The 18,390-nt window shown below is 51.1% G+C and overlaps 2 protein-coding genes across 2 annotated transcripts in view; one reads left to right on the forward strand and one right to left on the reverse strand.

Annotated features, from left to right (window-relative positions):
- Nucleotides 1–1,625: 1,625 nt before the first annotated feature.
- LOC111157467 (basic salivary proline-rich protein 2-like) lies at nucleotides 1,626–2,804 on the reverse strand. The gene is made up of 2 exons (XM_022518886.1): nucleotides 2,790–2,804; nucleotides 1,626–2,609 (listed from the first exon to the last, which is right to left on the reverse strand). The coding sequence occupies exons 1-2, from the start codon at nucleotides 2,802–2,804 to the stop codon at nucleotides 1,626–1,628; spliced, it is 999 nt and encodes a 332-aa protein (XP_022374594.1).
- LOC111157570 (protein kinase C and casein kinase substrate in neurons 2) overlaps nucleotides 1,861–18,390 on the forward strand; it is a 135,101-nt gene continuing 118,571 nt past the window's right edge. The window contains exon 1 of the mRNA XM_022519093.1: nucleotides 1,861–1,961. The gene's annotated coding sequence lies outside the window, so the exon portion shown is untranslated. The remainder of the gene's footprint in view (nucleotides 1,962–18,390) is intronic.

Here is an 18,390-nt window from a genome sequence, read left to right on the forward strand (position 1 = left end):
CAGCCCTCTCAGGTGCCCTCCCTCTCCGGGAGCTTTGTCCTATCACTCAGTAAACTTTGGTTTGATGCCCACCTCTCTTCTTCTGGAATCTACCTCTTCATTCCTCAAAGCGGCGTGACCAAGAACCACAGGCACCAAGGGGACAAAAATCCTGTAACATTAAGAAGGAAAGAAAGAGGGACGCCTGGGTGGCTCAGTTGGTTGAGCCGCTGCCTTCGGCTCGGGTCATGATCCCGGGGTCCTGGGATCGAGTCCTACATCGGGCTCCTTGTTCAGTGGGGAGCCTGCTTCTCTCTCTGCCTCTGCCTGCCTCTCTGCCTGCTTGTGTTCTCCCTCCCTCTCTCTCTCTGACAAATAAATAAATCTTAAAAAAAAAAAAAGAGAAGGAAAGAGACAGGAAAGGGGCCAATGTGTAGATGGTAGAGCGCTGCCTGGGTCACGTGGTAGGAAGTGACCTCTGGGGCTAGGAGGTTCAGAAAGGCTCAGGGGCTGTCTTGTTGCTGGCCAGTGCCAGGCTCGCCGTCTCCCTGTGGTGTCCGGTCTGCGGAAACTCCTTCCAGCCTCACCAGGCTTGGTGTGAAGGGGGACGTGTGTGAGCGTGTGTGTACAGGGGAAGGGGATGAGGGCGAGGACTGACGGGCGGATGGGGAAGAGCAGGAGGCTGGAGGCCCACGCCACTGGCCAGCACCCGTTCAGAAACCTCCAGCAGTGATCATAGGCACAATGCTACTTTCCAAACAATTTGGAAAGTGAAAAACCACTCTATTTCTTTGTGGTCTCTCTCAGTTCCTATCCATAGGTGGTGGAATCATACAGTCCCCACCATTTTGTGTCCTGCTTTCCCTTTGACCATTTTAGCTGAAGCATTTTCCCACATTGCTACACCATCCTCGTGATTATTCTCCAGTTGGAACCAGCACACGCCTGGGTTGTGGGGGACCTGGTTTCTAATCCTGGCTCTGCCACTTACTCTCTTTACTCCAGCCATCCCCCCCCCCAGCCCCCAGCAAGTTGCTGGGGCGCCGGCTGCAGACCCTCGCTTGGGTAGCCTTTTCGCACTCTCCTGGAGGACCCCCGGAAGCAATGCTTGGAAAGCGCTGGGGTAGTGCGCCGTGAAGGTCAGCAGTTTTAGTCTTTATTCTGTCTGTAGAATGGGGCTGACACCCCAGCAGGCAAGGTCTGGTGAGAACTAGAAATAAAGTGCTCCATTGTGCAGTGCCCGGGACGCTCTCCCTGATTGCACGGTCCACACACACTCTCACACGCACTCTCTGCGGCTCCGTCCACACACACTCACACACACGCACGCACGCACTCCCCGCGGCTCCGTCCACACACACACACACACACGAACACACTCTCTCTCTCTGCCCGGCTTAAACTAAGCCGCTCAGGAGCGATCTGCACTTGTGGCGGGAATCTGAGGAAGCCCGGTTGACATTGGCTTCCCTGAGCGCCCCAGGGGAGGAAACTTCCGGAACTCCCAGTCAGGTGAGGCGCTGCCCTCCCGCGCTCCCCGCGCCTGGGTTCCAGCAGAGCCGCAGGACTCTAACCCCGGTGAACGACCCCGCCAAGCACAGCCCGGGAGCGACCCCAGGACGGTGACCCCTCACCCTAGCTCTTGCTTAAGTAGGCACTCCCCCTTTGATGGACGGGAGTCGCGCCAATGGCGCCCGGGGGCGGTCCTTCGGTGCGGCAGGGGGCGGGCCGCCTCCTGGGGCCCTGGCCCAATCGGGGCTGCCGGAGGGGCCGTGGGGCGGGGCCCGGCGCCCAGCAGCCAATGGGACGAGCACAGCGGGCGCGGCGGGGGCGGTGCACTGGTGGCTGGCGGCAGCTGCCGCCGCGGTGGGGCAGGGCAGGGCTGTGGAGCGCGGCCGGAGCGAGGGCGGTAGCCGGACCCGGAGACGCCGTCGCGGCGGGAGCGGGGTGAGCGGCGAGCCGGGAGGAGAGCGGCGGCCGAGGTGAGGGGCGCGCCGCGACGGTTGGGGCGCCGCGGGCGGGCGGCGGGGCCCGCGCCCTGTCAGGCCGCCGCGCCGGGGCCGCGCTCCGCGCCCGGGGGAAGCCTCTGCGGCCGCGCGGCCGGCGCGCGGACTTCCTGTCGCCGTGGGAGGGGGCGTGCTCGGGGGCCGCTGCGGGCGCCGAAGGCCGGGGGTGGGGGGAGCCGCCGGGGGCGGGCTTGGCGCGGGGCTGCGGGCGCCCGCGGGCGAGTTCTCGGGCGGGGGTCGCGGGCGAGCGGAGTGCGGCGGCGGGGCCCGCGGGCTGGGAGCTGCTGTCGAGGGGCAGGTGGGCGGCTGCGGGGAGGCTCGGGGAGGAGCCGCGGGCGCGCTGCGGGGAGCCCGCGGAGCCGAGGGGCGCCGAGGTTCGCTGCGGGACAGGCGGGAGGCGAGGGCGGCCGCGGGAGCGGCGCCGGAGCCCCGGGGTGGCTGGTAAGCACCAGGTGGAGGGCAGGGCTGGGTCCGACGGGTGGCGGGGGCAGGCGGGACGCGGACTCGGATGAGCTTACGGGGACACTTTGACGACCGCCCTTCCTTTCCTTCCTTTCCACCCTCCGCGTGCCTCTCCTGGCTCCACCGGGGTGCGGGCGGCGAGGCCTGCCTTGTGAGCAGCCCCTAGGGCAGGGGGCACAGGCAGGAGAGGCTGGGGCTGTTCGCCCGCTCCACCCTCGGAGTTTCCCACAGTCACTGATTCTTGGAACCGTGAGCGCCTTCTCCCTTCTGGGGTTTCCGAGCCTGCCGGGTCATCGGAGGTTCCGGGCTGGAGAAGTAGCGACTTCTGTCCTCTGATCTCACTGGTCCGTTGGGCATTTGGCGCCACCAGAGAAGGGCGATTTTCCTATCGGATGGACTTGGTCGGGAGAGCAGGCTGTGCTGCCTCCCCGCCCCCCCCCCCGCCGGCGGCCCCCCGCCCCCCCCCCCCCCCCCCCCCCCCCCCCCCCCCCCCCGCAGCTCTAGCCTCTGAGCACGCTGCTGTCCAGTTGGGTGCCCAGGGGAAGGCGGCCTTCAAGGTGGGGTGTGTGTCATCATTCCGGAGCCTTCTCTGCCGCAGCTGTCCTGTTTTTTTTTTGTGGTGAAAGGGTAGGCTGCCCAGAGTCTCCACGGCTACTCATCACACTGTTTACCAAACACTCCTTGGCTGTCCTGATGAAAATCAAGAGATTTGCTAAAGGAATTCAAACCTGAGCTGCTGTCCGTGAGCTCACAGCTTCCTTCTCTGCTCTGCAGTTCCTCCCTCCGCAGTTGGATGCTGAAGTTCTGTTTTAATCCTCCTGGGAGTGCCAGTTTGGCGCCCAGGGCAGGAAACCAACCAGGTGGGGGCTGTTGAATGCCAGCCCTCCCGTCCTGGCCCCAGATGTTCTTACTCCACTTGATTCGCAAGCCTGGTTGCAGCCTCCACATAGAGGCATTGAACAGGAGCCAGTGCAACTTGGGTTTCTCTTGATTCACATGGGAAACTCATCTGTGTGCGTTTTAACTTAATTCTGGAGCTCGGCCATCAATCTCCTGGGTGAGGTTATGCTAGTTGAGATACGAGGCCACATCAAAAACTTTTCTGTGGTGTGTGATTTTCTTTTGACAATTGTCTTCAAGCTTTAAAGAAACGGGCCGATATAGGCTGATATATTTATTACTTGGGAAAGTAACATAACCCAGAGGGATAGAAGAGTGATTAGTTCTGCGCTCTTGCTTCACTTTGTCGGAGAAGAATAAGAACTCATTTGAATGGAAACAGCTCATGCTGTTTGGGCACTGGAACTTTATTACTCTCAGTCTTAAATATATGAGAGGTCATAATATTTAAATAACCTAAAAGTATGCATATGTAAAAAACCTTGTCTGGGTTTCGGACATAGGCTGGGAGATAAGGTTGTCTTTCCCTAGTCCCGGATGCCTAATCCAGATCTCTGATAGCCAGACCATTCCTGGGGTGGGAGCTGAGGGGCATTTGTCCTTTACCTTTTCATTTTCTTCCCTATTCACTTGAAAGTTGTAGACTTTCACTTGAATTCCCTTGAAACTTGTAGACTGAGTTAAGGCCATGATGCTCAGGCTTCCTGCTTGTGACAGGGTCATCAGCGGGTTCCAGGATGTTACGGAATATCAAACAGAGTTCACAGATTCCTTAATAATAGTAATGGTACCTTTACCAAAGTAGCATTTACCAAGGGCTTTCTGGCCACCCTCACCTGAACCTTGCAGCTGACTCGCGCCTGCCTTATCTGTCATCAGATTGTCAGGGCCCTTTGCGGAGGCCACCCTGTGGATTATGGGGTAATGACCACATTCATGGGAGCCATAGTGCTGGCTCAGTTTTTTCCCCAGTTAGGTTGTTTGGAACTGCATTGGCATACCTGAGAACAGCACGGCCATGCCTCAGTTATGAAGTCAGTTTGCATTCCACAGGTAGAGACCTTTCTTTATGGCCCTGGCAGTGATCCTTCACATACCTGAACGCATCTTAGTGCCTGAAACCCGACTCCTGATGGGTCCCAGTGCTGGTCTCTGGGATGGCTGTGTAGGATTCCTTCAGATACTTAGTATTCAGATGATTATGTTCTGTCTGCTGACTGGAGACAGTCTTAAAAGAGGAATTCTCGAAGTATACTGAGAAGCATTCTGTGCCATGCGACATTCTTGGCATACGTGCAGTTCCAAAGATAACTGTTAGAAGAACACTGGCCATCTAAGACCACACGGGTTGGTAGTTTGACTAAAAGCACATAAAACAACAACAGTCTCCTTTCTTTATGTATTGATTTCTTTTTGTTCCCATGATTGCACATTTATGTTTGTTTGGTAAAATAACACCATGTAATCCATTTTTTATTTCCTAGAATAAAATCTTCATTTTGTTTTTAATTATTTTTAAAAATTTATTTGCTTATTTTAGAGGCAGAGTGTGTGTGTGTGGGTGGGGGTGCTGGGGGGGGTGTAGGGTAGGGCAGGGCAGAGAGAGAGAATCCCAAGCAGACTTGGTAGGTGCTGAGCACTGAACCTGATGCAGGGCTCTATCCCAGGACCCCGAGATCATGACCTGATGCAAAACCAAGAGTCAGACACTCAACTGACTGAGCCACTGAGGCACCCCTTAATTAATTTATTTATTTTTTCATTTTTTTTTTTTTTAAAGTTTTTATTTATTTGACAGAGATCACAAGTAGGCAGAGAGGCAGGCAGAGAGAGATGGGGAAGCAGGCTCCCTGCTGAGCAGAGAGCCCAATGCGGGGGCTTGATCCCAGGATTGAGATCATGACCTGAGCTGAACACAGAGGCTTTAACCCACTGAGCCTCCCAGGCGCCCCTCGTTCTTTCTTTTTAAAGTAATCACACCCAGTGTGGAGCCCCACACAGGGCTCAAACTCACAACCCTGAGATCAGGACCTAAGCTGAGGTCAAGAATTGGACGTTTAACTGACTGGGCCACCCAGGTGCTCCTTAAAGATTTTATTTTATTTATTTATTTATTTATTTATTTATTTTAAAGATTTTATTTATTTATTTGACAGAGATCACAAGTAGACGGAGAGGCAGGCAGAGAGAGAGAGAGAGGGAAGCAGGCACCCTGCTGAGCAGAGAGCCCGATGTGGGACTCGATCCCAGGACCCTGAGATCATGACCTGAGCCGAAGGCAGCGGCTTAATCCACTGAGCCACCCAGGTGCCCCTTATTTATTTTTTAAAAAAGATTTTATTTGTTTGACAGAGAGAGACAGCAAGAGAGGGAACACAAGCAGGGGGAGTGGGAGAAGGAGAAGCAGGCTTCCCGCTGAGCAGGGAGCCGGATGCCAGGCTTGATTCCAGGACCCTGGGACCATGACCTGAGCCAAAGGCAGACACTTAACAACTGAGTCACCCAGGTGCCCCAAGAGTTTGTTTTTAAGTAATCTGTACACCCCCAGTGTGGGGCTCAAGCTCACAACCCCAAGATTAGGAGTCACATGTTCCACTGACTGAGCCAGCCAGGTGCCCCAAAGTCTTAATTTTTTTATTTTTTAAAAGATTTTATTTACTAGAGAGAGGGAGAGAACACAAGCAGGGGGAGCAGCAGAGGGAGAGGGAGAAGCAGGCTCTCCACTGAGCAGAGAGCCCCACACAGGGCTCGATCCCAGGACCCCCAAATCATGACCCGAGCCTAAGGCAGATACTTAACCAACTGAGCCGCTCAGGTACCCCCATCTTTATTTTTTAATTGAGAAATATTTGACGTACATTAATGTGTATTTAATTTCTTTTAAAAAATTTCCATATCAGAAAATTATAGGAGTGTTTCCTGGCTGCAGGCACCAAACTAGGTAGAGAGGGGGTTACAGAAATGAAGGAAAACCTGTCTCAACCAGCAAAGAGCTCAGCAGGAAGCCTTGAGAAGACTGAGGATAGAAACTTGCTATGACTTTATTTTTTTTTTAAAGATTTCATTTATTTATTTGACAGACGGAGATCACAAGTAGGCAGAGAAGCAGGCAGAGAGAGAGGAGGAAGCAGGCTCCCTGCTGAGCGGAGAGACCGATGCGGGGGCTCGATCCCAGAACCCTGGGATCATGACCCGAGCCGAAGGCAGAGGCTTTAACCCACTGAGCCACCCAGGCGCCCCTAGAAACTTTGCTATGACTTTAGCAACCACACGTGCCACGGCTTGTGTAACACACTCTGTGGCTGTTTGAGATTTGTGTGACTTTTGTCTTCCCTAGAAATGTGGTATGGTGGGGTGGGAGGAGCATGGTTGGAGAGGAGGAGCCCTGGGCCAGCCTTCCTCTCACTTACCGTGAGGCCTAGAACAGTCACATATCTTAGGGTCTCAGTTTGTTTGTTTTAAAGACTTTATTTATTTATTTGACAGAGAGAAAGATGACAGGCAGGCAGAGAGGCAGGCAGAGAGAGAGGGGGAAGCAGGCTCCCTGCTGAGCAGACAGCCCGCACGGAGGCACCCAGGTGCCCCGGGTCTCAGTTTTTATATTTGTAGGATGAGGGGCCGAGAGGTTCTTAACCTTTTGAGAATCTGATAAAAATTGTGGCCTCATTCCCAGAAAGCATGCAGTTTCAGAAGCCAGGGCCAGATTTGGGACTCTGGGATCACCCCATCTCTAAGCTCCCTCTCACCGATGATATTCTATAATCCTATTTTCTCGGTCATCTTTGAGCTAATAATAATGTAACTTGTGTTTATAGAGGACATATTCCAAAGCATTTTCACCTCTCGTCTTTTTTGTCCTTAAAACATTTCTGGGGACGCCTGGGTGGCTCAGTTGGTTAAGCAGCTGCCTTCGGCTCAGGTCATGATCCCAGCGTCCTGGGATCGAGTCCCACATCGGGCTCCTTGCTCATCAGGGAGCCTGCTTCTCCCTCTGCCTGCCATTCTGTCTGCCTGTGCTTGCTCTCTCTCCCTCTCTCTCTCTGACAAAAAAAAAATATATATATATATAAAAATTAAAAAAAACATTTCTGAGTGGCGTGGGTGATGATGGATATTCCTTCTTGTGATGAAGAAAGGGGTACAGGACTGGCTACCACTGTGGTAGGATCACCCAGGGAGAGGCTTGTAGTGGGACCAGAACTGGGACACCTGGTTGCCGGCTTGGGGTTTTTCCATTAGGTTTTGCTTCCTTGGTGGTTGTCATTACGGAGTTTTGTGTGGCTGTGTAAATATCCCAGAATGTGTCACTTACAGAGGAAACTCTTTGCTCATCTGCTGAAACGGCTGTTTCTTGGTCTGAATTTGGATCACTGAACACCTTTCTGCCTGACTGTCAAAAGGACACTTGTTTTGTTTTTGTTATTTTTTCTTGCCATATTTTTCTCATAGGGACACATTTGTAGGACTTCGGTGTTTTGAGCAGACTTGTTTAACGTTTATTGATTAAAGTACACATTGAAATGATTGCTTCTCGGTTGCTTAGCAGTTGAAACACTTGTGAAATAAATGTTAAGTGAAAACTCCAAATGTTTGACTCGTTCCATCCAAATATGTACTTACAGATGAGACTCGCTTCCAGCCTGTGAGCGGCTGGTGGGCTTGAGAGTCGGGTGCGGACGGTGGCAATGATCAGGACTACGAGCAGCGGCTGCTTGTGGCCTTCTGGGCAGATTCTGAATATGGTAGGGACTGATTGTTTTTTTCAGTCTATTAACAGCACAGAGTCTCAGTTATGTAAAGAGCTTATGTATCCACAAGAACACGGAATTTTAAAGACTCACAGATGTTAGATGGTTTATTACTCATGAAAAGAATCTTCATAGTAAAGATGATTTGAATACTTAGATTTGGAAGTATAGGATGGTATACAGTAGGTATCACTCCAATGTGGTATGAGTCTCTGTGTGGTCCTGTCTTCCTGTTATGTTATTCATTGTCCAGACATGGAAACAGGTCATGTGTTTGTTTCATGATGCATTTCTTTAGGATACCCACAAGAACGAGGCAGACACACACGGTCTCCCTGATACTGAACAGAAAGCCCGATGCCACGTGTCAGCTTCCTTAAATGCGTTGCTCCCCAGAGAGAGGAATTGGTGGAGGCTGAAGGCAGAAGTGAATTCTGAGCATTTGGAAGTTACCAAAAGTAGAAGCCTGGTCAGGAAATGATGTTGTTGGAGGGTAAGGCCCATGACGAAGGGTAAGCGCCAGGCTGCAGCCACCTTGCAGGGACAGTGTCTGGTTAAACATGTGACCTGCCGTAATGCTTCCTTCATTAGGTTTGCTGGTCTTTACAGGCCCTCACTCTGACCGGGAGACTTGCATCCATAGGTTGGCCCTTCTCTTCCAGGGGCCACCTGTCTGTGATTTAAATATTGATAGAGTGGCAGAGCTGTCACTTGGGAACTCCATCGGGCTGCCATGTTGACGTGCCTGTTTTTTATTTTACTTTCCCTCCTGGGGCTGAGAGTGTTTGGGGACGTGGGCAAGGTGGGCCCAAGGAGGGGTGGCATCCTGGCTGCTGTGCGCTCAGTGCACCTGGCCCTGCCCACAGCTCTGGGATCCCAAGATGAAGGCGACTCTTGCTCTCTGTAGTGGCAGCTCAGTCAGGAGGTGGACCTGGAAGCCATCACATTTCATTGCGACAGTAGCAGATGGGCACGTGTACAAAATGGAGGGAGGGGACAGTAGTGGGAGGGTCTGACTGCCCTAGGACACTGCAGAGAGCTGACCTTCAGGCAGGTGTCTCTGGAGCTGGCAATGCCTGGAAGGAGAATGGCAGGCAGAGGTGCAGAGCTGTGAAGAATGTGGGGGTGCGAGTGGCTTGGTGTGAGATGAGCCACTTCAGGTGGAAGGAGGGGAGGCTGGGTGCAGGCTTCAGGTTGGTAACCTGCCTCACATGCCTGGTTCGGAGTTCGATGGGGAGCTGTTTCAGGGCAGACATAGCAGGTGTCTGTGTCTCTGCACAGAGAGGAAACATCAGTTGAAAGGTCAGGGATGCAGACTGCGAGGGGTGATCCCGGTAGCTTATTTTAACAATCGTCAGTGTCCCTGGAGGCCGCCAGTGTCCCTGGAGGCTTGGAGATTGCCATCGAAGTTTCCAGGAAGCAGTGGCTGGGCTCTGCAATTGGAGGGGCTCCCAGAGCGGGACGGGCAGTGCTTTTGCCAAAGTGTCTTCGCCTGCGTTTGCGTTTTCCATTGGTAATGCGGTGGTTCCTGGGTTCTGCTGCCCTTCCCGTGTGGTTTTTGGTCACAGATGCATGCAGTCAGGAGGTAACTTTCACTGCCAGAAGGAAGGTCATATTGCAGTAAGGTGTAGGAGGTGACATGGTTTCAGAGTCCCACAGCCCCGGCTGGAGTTCGCCTCCACCACTAGGTAACAGCGTGGCCTTCCTTGGCCACGTGCTTCAGCATCTTCAGAACTGGGATGTTGACAGCCTCCTTGTCCTCCAGCTAAGGGAGGGCGGTGTGGGGTACTGGACCCTGAGAGGTCAGCGCCTGTGCCGGGTCCATGGTGCCGGCTCAGTAACTTGAGTATTGCTCAGAGTACAATGTCTACTTAAGTGAACTTGCTAATTAAACAAAGTGTACCATTCAAGTGCTTAATTTGATGTTCTGTTATCCAGTTCTATTGCACGCCCTCCGACTGTGTGTTCTTTCCTCCAGCCCAAGTGTAGGTAGTCTGTTTGGACCTTGCTTTGGTGACTCAGGGTCATAAGTGTGATGCCGGGGTTGTTGATGTGGGCGAGGCCACCGGCCCTGCATGGAGTCCCCTCCCTCCCATCCTGGCACTTGCCAGGCCTTCTCGCCACCTCTCTGCGTCTGCCCTTCCTGTTGGGTTGAGGGCCTAGGCTGGTCCTATCGCCTCCGGGTCATGAGGGCACCCCAGCCTCGCCGAAGCCTTGCTCTTTCTGGGTTGGCGATTCTGTGGCCAAGTTGAATGTTCTAGGTTGGAGAAATCCTGAGCCTGGGATGACGGGCTGCTGCTGTGACTAGAGGCGCATGAGGGTGGTGATGGCTCACGCCGAGGTCGTGAGAAATGTCAGGATTCGAGAAGGCGAGTTGTCAGATCGTGTGCACTGGTCACATGCGTGGGACAGCTGAATGCAGACAGCGATGGTAGTTAAGGCTGCAGAACTGTGGAAAGTTTCTCCTCGTTTCCCAGACTGCGCCATTACCCTTTTACTTTTAGAAATAGTATGTAAGTAATAACCTGATTTGAGAACGAAAATAAATGTATATAAAAATGGCTTGGTTGTGTAGGCATTTGCAGTTCACCAGAACTTTCCCATAGCTTGCATTTTGTTTCCAGCCTTTTTGGTTGGCTCCCCCTCTTTCTTGCTCAGAGAAGGAGAAGAGGAGGGACTGGAGGGTTGGTGGTTTTGCCTGAGACCAGCCGGCCAGGACCCCACAAGGGCCTCCACCCTAATTTGGGCTTCCAGGTAGCCCAGGTACGGGTGCCCGGCTGGCGCCTGCCTGCGGTCTTTAACACACAGAATAAACTGCACCTACTGTTTTGAAGTTTCCTATTCAATTGAATGAAATTTGTAAGTGATGCCCAGACCATGGTTTGTGAACATTTTCATATATATATATATTTTAAGTTTATTTATTTATTTGACAGAGAGACACACAGAGAGAGGGAACACAAACAGGGGGAGTGGGAGAGGGAGAAGCAGGTCTCCCGCCGAGCAGGGAGCCCAGTGTGGGGCTCGATCCCAGGACTCTGGGATCAAGGCCCAAGCCAAAGGCAGATTCTTAACCACTGAGCCACCCAGGCGCCCAACATGTTCATATTTTAAACTCTGTGTTCCATTGTACTCAATTATGTTGTCGCCAACTGAGTGTGCCAAGTGTGTGAGTTGTGGTCTTCAGAGGAACCACAGAGCAGACTGTGCTCCCCGCACGGACCTCTGAGGCCGTTATTAGTGGGTTTTGTAGCTGACCGGTTGCTGGAGGCTGTTTAGCTTGGTCGTGACAGTGTTTTAATTAAGGCAGCACCTGTGACGTCCGCACCAGCGAATGCATCATCAGCTGAGTCTGGGCAGGTGCCAGTGAGGAGGCCTGCGACAGCGGGGGTCGGTCAGGGCTGGGGGTCACCATCTGGGTCAAGCCCCTGGGTTCTGGGGTTCTGAGGGATCATATAAGAAGCTTTACATTCCTGCTCATTTCATTCTTGGAGCAAGATAGTGTTAACTCCATTTTACACATAAGTAAGTGAAAGTTCTGAGAGATAAATGACCTTCATAGGGTCATCATGAGATGACCTTCCACTGAGAAGGTCAAGAGGTGGCCTTCCACTGGACTTTGAAGCCACATTCTTTTTTTTTTTTTTTTTTTTTTTTTTTTTTAAAGTAAACTCTATGCCCAACCTGGGCCTTGAACTCACGACCCTGAGATCAAGTGGTGTATGCTCTACCAGCTGAGCCGGCCAGGCACCCCTGAAGCCACGCTTTTGCCACTTACCTTGCTGCCTTGAATAAGTGGATTCTGAGTCACTCACCCTCATATGAAAATAAACCTTAAATGTTAATCTTCCCTCCCCACCCCTCAGAAACAGAAAAGAGGAAAGTTCTGTGGTCTTTTAAGATAGGATCTATGCCTGCCACTAACTTGGTTAAGATAACCTGAAAGTTTGCAGCAATTTACACAGCGGGGAGATAAGGGCAGAAAAGGGAGAGGCTTCTTCACAGCCCAGCTGTTAGGTGTGTGACCAGGGCGGTGGCTGTCATCCACCTGTCCATCGTCTCTGCGGCGCCTGTCCCCCTCCCGACTGGCAGCAGGGGGAACAGCATGCCTGGGGATGCCAGAGCTCCCCGCTTAGTTGTGCCCTTTCCTCACCTTCCACTAGCTGTATTTTGAAAGGTGTAATAAGCTGTTCAAAAGCAGCGAGTTCAAAGAGAAGAAATCGTGTTTCTGTAGAGCATTCGTTTTGCACTATGTAAAATTGTGAAAGATCTTCACATTTTGTTGACATTGTGGTATCGAAAGGCTTTTCCTCCCATTCTTGTCTTTTAGTTCTTAATTTTTTTTTTTTTTAAGTTCTTTTAAATATTGAAGGTGCAGCATAGAATTTTCTGAATAAAGGCTCTTGGGGCGCCTGGGTGGCTCAGTGGGTTAAGCCTCTGCCTTTGGCTCAGGTCATGATCTCATGGTCCTGGGATCGAGCGCCCTGTCAGGCTCTCTGTTCAGCAGGAAGCCTGCTTCCCGCGCCCCCTCCCCTCCCCTCCACCCCTTCCCCCTCACCCCCTGCCTGTCTGTCTGCCTACTTGTGCACTCTCTCTCTGTCAAATAAATAAAATCTTAAAAAAAATGAATAAAGAACTCTTTTTTGTTTTGCCTTCCACATGTGTAGAGAGGTTTTTAATGTACCTTAGAAGGAGTAGCTGCCACCCACTAGCGGCCTGCTTTGTTCCAGGCTTCAGAAGAGGCAGGGGGTGCACTGCCTTTGTCTACCTCTGAGGTCACTAGCTGGAGTGCAGGGACACTGCAGGCGGTGAGATTGTGTGCCTGGTCCAAGGTCGTTCAGGTTGTCAGTAGAACAGTGGCTCTGAAGCCGGCGTTGACCACACGTGCCTGCTTCTTTTTCACTGTTTCGCTGTTAGGATTGTATTGTTCAGATCCACTTAAATATTTTATAAGATATTTTCTGGGTTTTTACTGTTGCCTTTAATGATTGCATAATCCTGTGGATGTAATGAGATTAAACCATTTCCCTATTGCTGGCCATTTTAGGTAATTTCCAACTTTTTTTTTTTTTTTTTGCTGTTGTAGATGAATTTTAGTTTACAGTTTTATTTTCCTTTTTTCATTTGTGTGATTAGATTAGTTCCTGGGAATAAATTCTCAGAAATAGAAATCCTGGATTAAAGGATATGAGCATCTTAGAGTGTTTTGAATGCCTCCTCTGTTGCTCGTGGGTTTATTTTTCTGATATTTATGGGTGAAAGTATTGAGGGACTCTTTCTTGTTAACATGCCTTGGCCTCTAGAACTTCCAAGTATCTGTGAGATAAGAAACTTCAGTGAGGTTTTTCAAATGAGTCACATTTCCTTTCTAGGTTTCTGGATATCATTTTTACTTAGATGCTTTCTTTTCATAAGCGAGAAACAGTCTTTGAAAAAGCCTTTCCACTGTGTTTATAATCACCCAAGCTCACTTTCAACATTCCCAAGGCTGTAAATGTTTCTGGTTGCATTTCTTCGTCAACCCAGTGGTCCTGATACTCTGAACCACAGCATCTCTTTGAATTTGTTCCCCTCTTTTCCTCATTTACAGTGTGTGTATTAGGAAGGACATTGTGCCACGTTGTTGCTGCCAGGGTCATCAGTATGGTGGGACAGCCCAGGGGTCGAGTGACCCTGCAGATTTTACCTTGTGTATCTTCTAGAGGCTGCTCACAGATGCTCCTGGCGCTGTTAGAGACCATCATCTCAGAGAACATTCTGGGAGGTTTTTAATGTTGGTACTTACCCTCCTTGTTTTTGTGTTTGTTTTTTCTGTTGAGAAGTTGCTGTGTCCTGCCCTGCCCTTCACAGTGTCCCTTCACCGTGGCCTGGCTGGCTGCTTCGTCTTCTACTGTCCCTTCCGGATCCACCCTGAGACTGAGCGGAGTCCTGTTTTCCTGGTGGCTCCTTTTCCAGGGTCCACAGAAGAAAACATGTTTTATGAGGGATGAGGAGGGGCTCAGGTGGAAGCAGTGCTGGGCCTCAGTGCCTTGTCCCTCGGACTCCTGCTGGGTCTCCATCACATCCTCTGTCTCTGGGGTGGGCAGGGCCTGCTTCCCTTTAGTTCTCTGGCCCCTGGGGGGACAAAACCTCTATTCTCGGTTCCTCTTATCCTAGCGGAGAAAGGCTGACGTCCACAACAAAGCAAGACGTTACTACACACTGAGGTAGAAGTAAGAGGAAATGATCACAACACAGAAGCGTGACAAGAGTGTTGCCTCTCAGACACAAGTGGGTTTTGCTGCCGGCACTGGGGGGCTCGGCTTGGCGCTGCCCTTCCCCACTCACGTTTATTCTGTCAATAAACCCAGATTTTAGACTCATGCTTTGCTCTGTGCTTGGCCTTCTGTGTTTGTATCACGAAGTATGGGAATTGTACTTTGCCCCGCTTTCCACAGATGCGTAAGTGTGCCTAGGTTGGCCGTTGCCTAGGCGACTGGCTAAACCTTTGGTTGTGTGTGTGGTGAAGGCTCTGGCAGGGGCCGGCAGGCTCAGGCATCCTGGCAGCTTCTTAGCCAAGCTGGATGGTGACTACCAAGCCCCAGAGGCACAGGCACTTAGCTTCGCTTGGTCTTTTCCACACTTCCTGTTTTCCTTCCCCAGAAATGTCTGCTCAGCTGCCCTGCCCGGTGCGTGGCACGGCAGGGGGCTACTTAATTTCGGACAGGCCCTTTGGTGACTGACCCGGAGGCATGATTCCTTAGCAGCCTGTGACCCAAGCTTTATTCAGGGCTCAGCAGGGTGCAGGTTGTTGCCTTACCTGAACTGTTTTTTTACTTTGTCATTATCATAGTGATGTTTAAAAATTTAATATTTATGGAGGATTATTTTGTGGCACCGCCCTACTACTCCGGCATGATTACACTTATCCTTATGATAGCTTTATTTTGCAGGCGGGAAGCTGGGCTTAGGTTAAGTGGCAGGCCTCAGAGCTAGGCTGGGGAGGTGTGTGCATTCGATCAGTGAGCCGCTTGGGGTTGTGGAATTCAGCAAGCTAGGCCCGAGGGCATCATCAGAAATGTCAACAGAAAACTAAGCGTTTTGTCCTGGACACCTCCCCTCTCTGATTGGTTCCCTTAGCGGTCAGAAATGTAACCTTTGCCTGTCCCATCAAATTGCCTTGCTCAGGGATGGAAACAAGAGTGGAGACTGCTTTCAGGCCCCTACATGGTAGACAGTGTGGACACTTGAAGTCACTAAATATATACGTTTTTATTGTTAGCAGAATTGCGTAATCTCATCCTTGGTCCCAAACAGTCGCTCCTGAATGGCATTTGAGACACACATCATTTAGTGCTTGGCCTAAAGGAGGAGATCCGGGGCGCCTGGGGGCCTGACACGGTTAAGCCTCTGCCGTTGGCACAGGTCATGATCTCTGGGTCCTGGGATGGAGCTGTGCATCTGGGCTTCTGGCTCAGCGGGGAGTCTGCTTCTCCTCTCCCTCTGCCTCTCCCCCTGTTCATGCTCTCTCTCTCTCTCTCTCTCTGTATCTGTCTCAAATGAATAAATAAAATCTTTTTTAAAAAAAGGAGATTTACATGCACACTGGTATTTTCCACATCAGACAGTTATTTTCTTATTTTAACTTTAAAGGCACTGCCCAATGGACAGAGTAGCTTTTCAAGTTTGTATCCTCTGTAGTGGGTGGGATGGAGTAGCATCTGTGATCTTGACTCAGGCTCTGACATAACAGAACCATTATTCTGACTGGAAGTTTGCAAGCTGCCATCCTCCTGGCATCAACAGCTGCTAGTTCTTTAAATATTTACATTTAATAACTTTATAGCTCTGCTTCCTTCTTGGGGTTGCCACAGCTTCATGCCAAACACAGGACTGCCCCTTTAGAGTTGTTTGGAAACATGACTACATGCCAGGGTTGAGTTTCTCTGCAGCCCGTGCACATCACGGAGGCTCGTCCTAGACCAGGCACATGGGACTCCTCCCTGGGGCCCTCTTCTGATGGGACTCTCCCCTGAGGGTGAGCTATTCGAAAGGCAGTGGTTGTGCCTGCCCAGAAGCTGTGCATCCGCCTTGCAAATCTCACGTGGAGACAGAGGCTCTGCGGTTCTCCCCGGCCCACCTGTAGGAGCTGTGTCGGCCTCATCCCTGGCTGGGTCCTTCTGAGGGTGGACTGTGCCTCCGTGTACACACACTTCACGCCGAGAGGGGCCCGCATGGTGGTTGTGCACAGGTAGTATATGTGTGGAAGGAGCTTGGGTGTGCGAGCCGGAGTGTTCCCATGGTCGCATGTGGGGGTGTCACGGTGCACGGCGCTGCTCTGGATTCATTGTACGTTTGGTTTCTTGAAACAGCGGAGTCCATGCTTACTGAGTGTGTTTGGCCCTGCGGTCTCTGCTGCTCATGGCACCCTGCAGAGTGTGGAGGGGTCCCTCCCTCTTTGACAGCTGGGGTTTGGGGAGGTGTTGTCCCCTTCTCAGCTGTTCATACCACGAAACCAGTCACACATGGTAAGGATCACTTGTAGTGCTCCATTTTATCTAAAGTCTTCTAGGGTTTGGTTAATTGAGATCCTTTGGATTTTGTTAGCATTGTGGCACAGTATCAGAAGATTCCAGTGTATGTTGTGGTCTTTTTAGAGCTCTTACTTTATTTCCACTTTAGCTCAATGGATGTTAGCCTGGAAGACTCCCCAGTGAACAGGCTTGATGTTGACATAAGAAACTTCTCCTTGCAGCAAAACACAGATACTCTGGCTTTGGGGTAAAAACCTCTTCCAGAATGTAGGTATTTCACTTCTGCAGCCAAGCAGCACTCCAGGAACCTTTGGGGGCACATACTTCTTGTGTCTTCTTGTCCTCCAGGAGGGAAGGACACAGTGTCTTGGGTCACTGCCACAGTTGCAGTGACCCACGGTACACTTGACTTCCCCGGTGCTGTTGGAGCTGGGGTGATTCCCTTCCAAGAGCAACTGCCAGGTTGGAGATGGAGGTGAGCCCGGGAACTGTCTGAGGGTTACGCAGCCTTTAGTATCCCCAGCCCAGTGGGTCACAAAAGCTGGTCTGAAATGGTGTGGTCACCAAGTGAGGAAAAAGGAGGACTGTGTTGTTTATATGTTAAGATTAGCAATTACCTTTTCTTGGGAAGGGCTCTCTTTTAGTATAAAATTGTGGGCCTTTTTTTTTTTGGATTTTATTTATTTATTTGACAGACGGAGATCACAAGTAGGCAGAGAAGCAGGCAAAGAGAGAGAGGAGGAAGCAGGCTCCCAGCTGAGCAGAGACCCTGATGCTGGGCTCGGTCCCAGGACCCTAGGATCATGACCTGAGCCGAAGGCAGAGGCTTTAACCCACTGAGCCACCCAGGCAGCCCCCGCCATTTTTTAAGATTTTATTTATTTATTTGACAGGCGGGGGGGTGGGGGGTGGGGGGGGATGCAGGTTCCCTGCTGCTCAGAGAGCCCAATGTGGGGCTTTATCCCAGGACCCTAGGATCATGATCTGAGCCAAAGGCGGAGGCTTTAACCCACTGAGCCACCCAGGCGCCCCGCCCCCCCCCTTTTTAAAGATTTTATTTATTTATTTGACAGAGAGATCACATGTAGGCAGAGAGGCAGGCAGAGAGAGAAGGGGATGCAGGTTCCCTGCTCTGCAGAGAGCCCGATGTGGGGCTTGATCCTAGGACCCTGAGGTCATGACCTGAGATGAAGGCAGAGGCTTAACCTACTGAGCCATCCAGGCGCCCCAGAACTGGTAGTTTTTAAAGAGTATTCTTTCTTGACAAAATAAAAGGTAAGCAGCTTTATGTTATTCCCAAATTTTAATTTTTTAAATTTTAAGTAGCTTCCATGTCCATCATGGGGCTTGAACTCATGACCCTGAGATCGAGTCGCATTCTCTGCCCACTGACCCAGACAGGTCTCCCTATTCCTCCCAAATCTAAACAGTTTTTGTTTTTCTTTTTAGTATAATTAACAAGCAATAAGTTGTACATGTTTAAAGTTTACAATTTGATAAATTGTGACATACGAATACACCCATTAAACCATCACCACTATCAAGATAATGAACCTGCCCATCACCCCCGGAAGTGTTCCTGAGCTACTTTAGTCCTTTCTGCCTGCCCCTCGCCACTCCTAGGCACCTGCTGGTCTGCTTTCCATCCTTGTAAGCTAGTTTGTATTTCCTAGAATTTTATAGAAATGGAATCATACAGTATGTACTTGTTTAAGTGTGGTTTCTTTCAGCAAAATTGTTTTGAGATTCACCCATGTTGTAGCATCTATCAGGATTTCGTTC

The sequence above is a fragment of the Enhydra lutris genome, unplaced genomic scaffold (genome assembly GCF_002288905.1).
Source record: "Enhydra lutris kenyoni isolate GAN:26980312 unplaced genomic scaffold, ASM228890v2 scaffoldscaffold55, whole genome shotgun sequence".
In the NCBI taxonomy this organism is placed as follows: domain Eukaryota; kingdom Metazoa; phylum Chordata; class Mammalia; order Carnivora; family Mustelidae; genus Enhydra; species Enhydra lutris.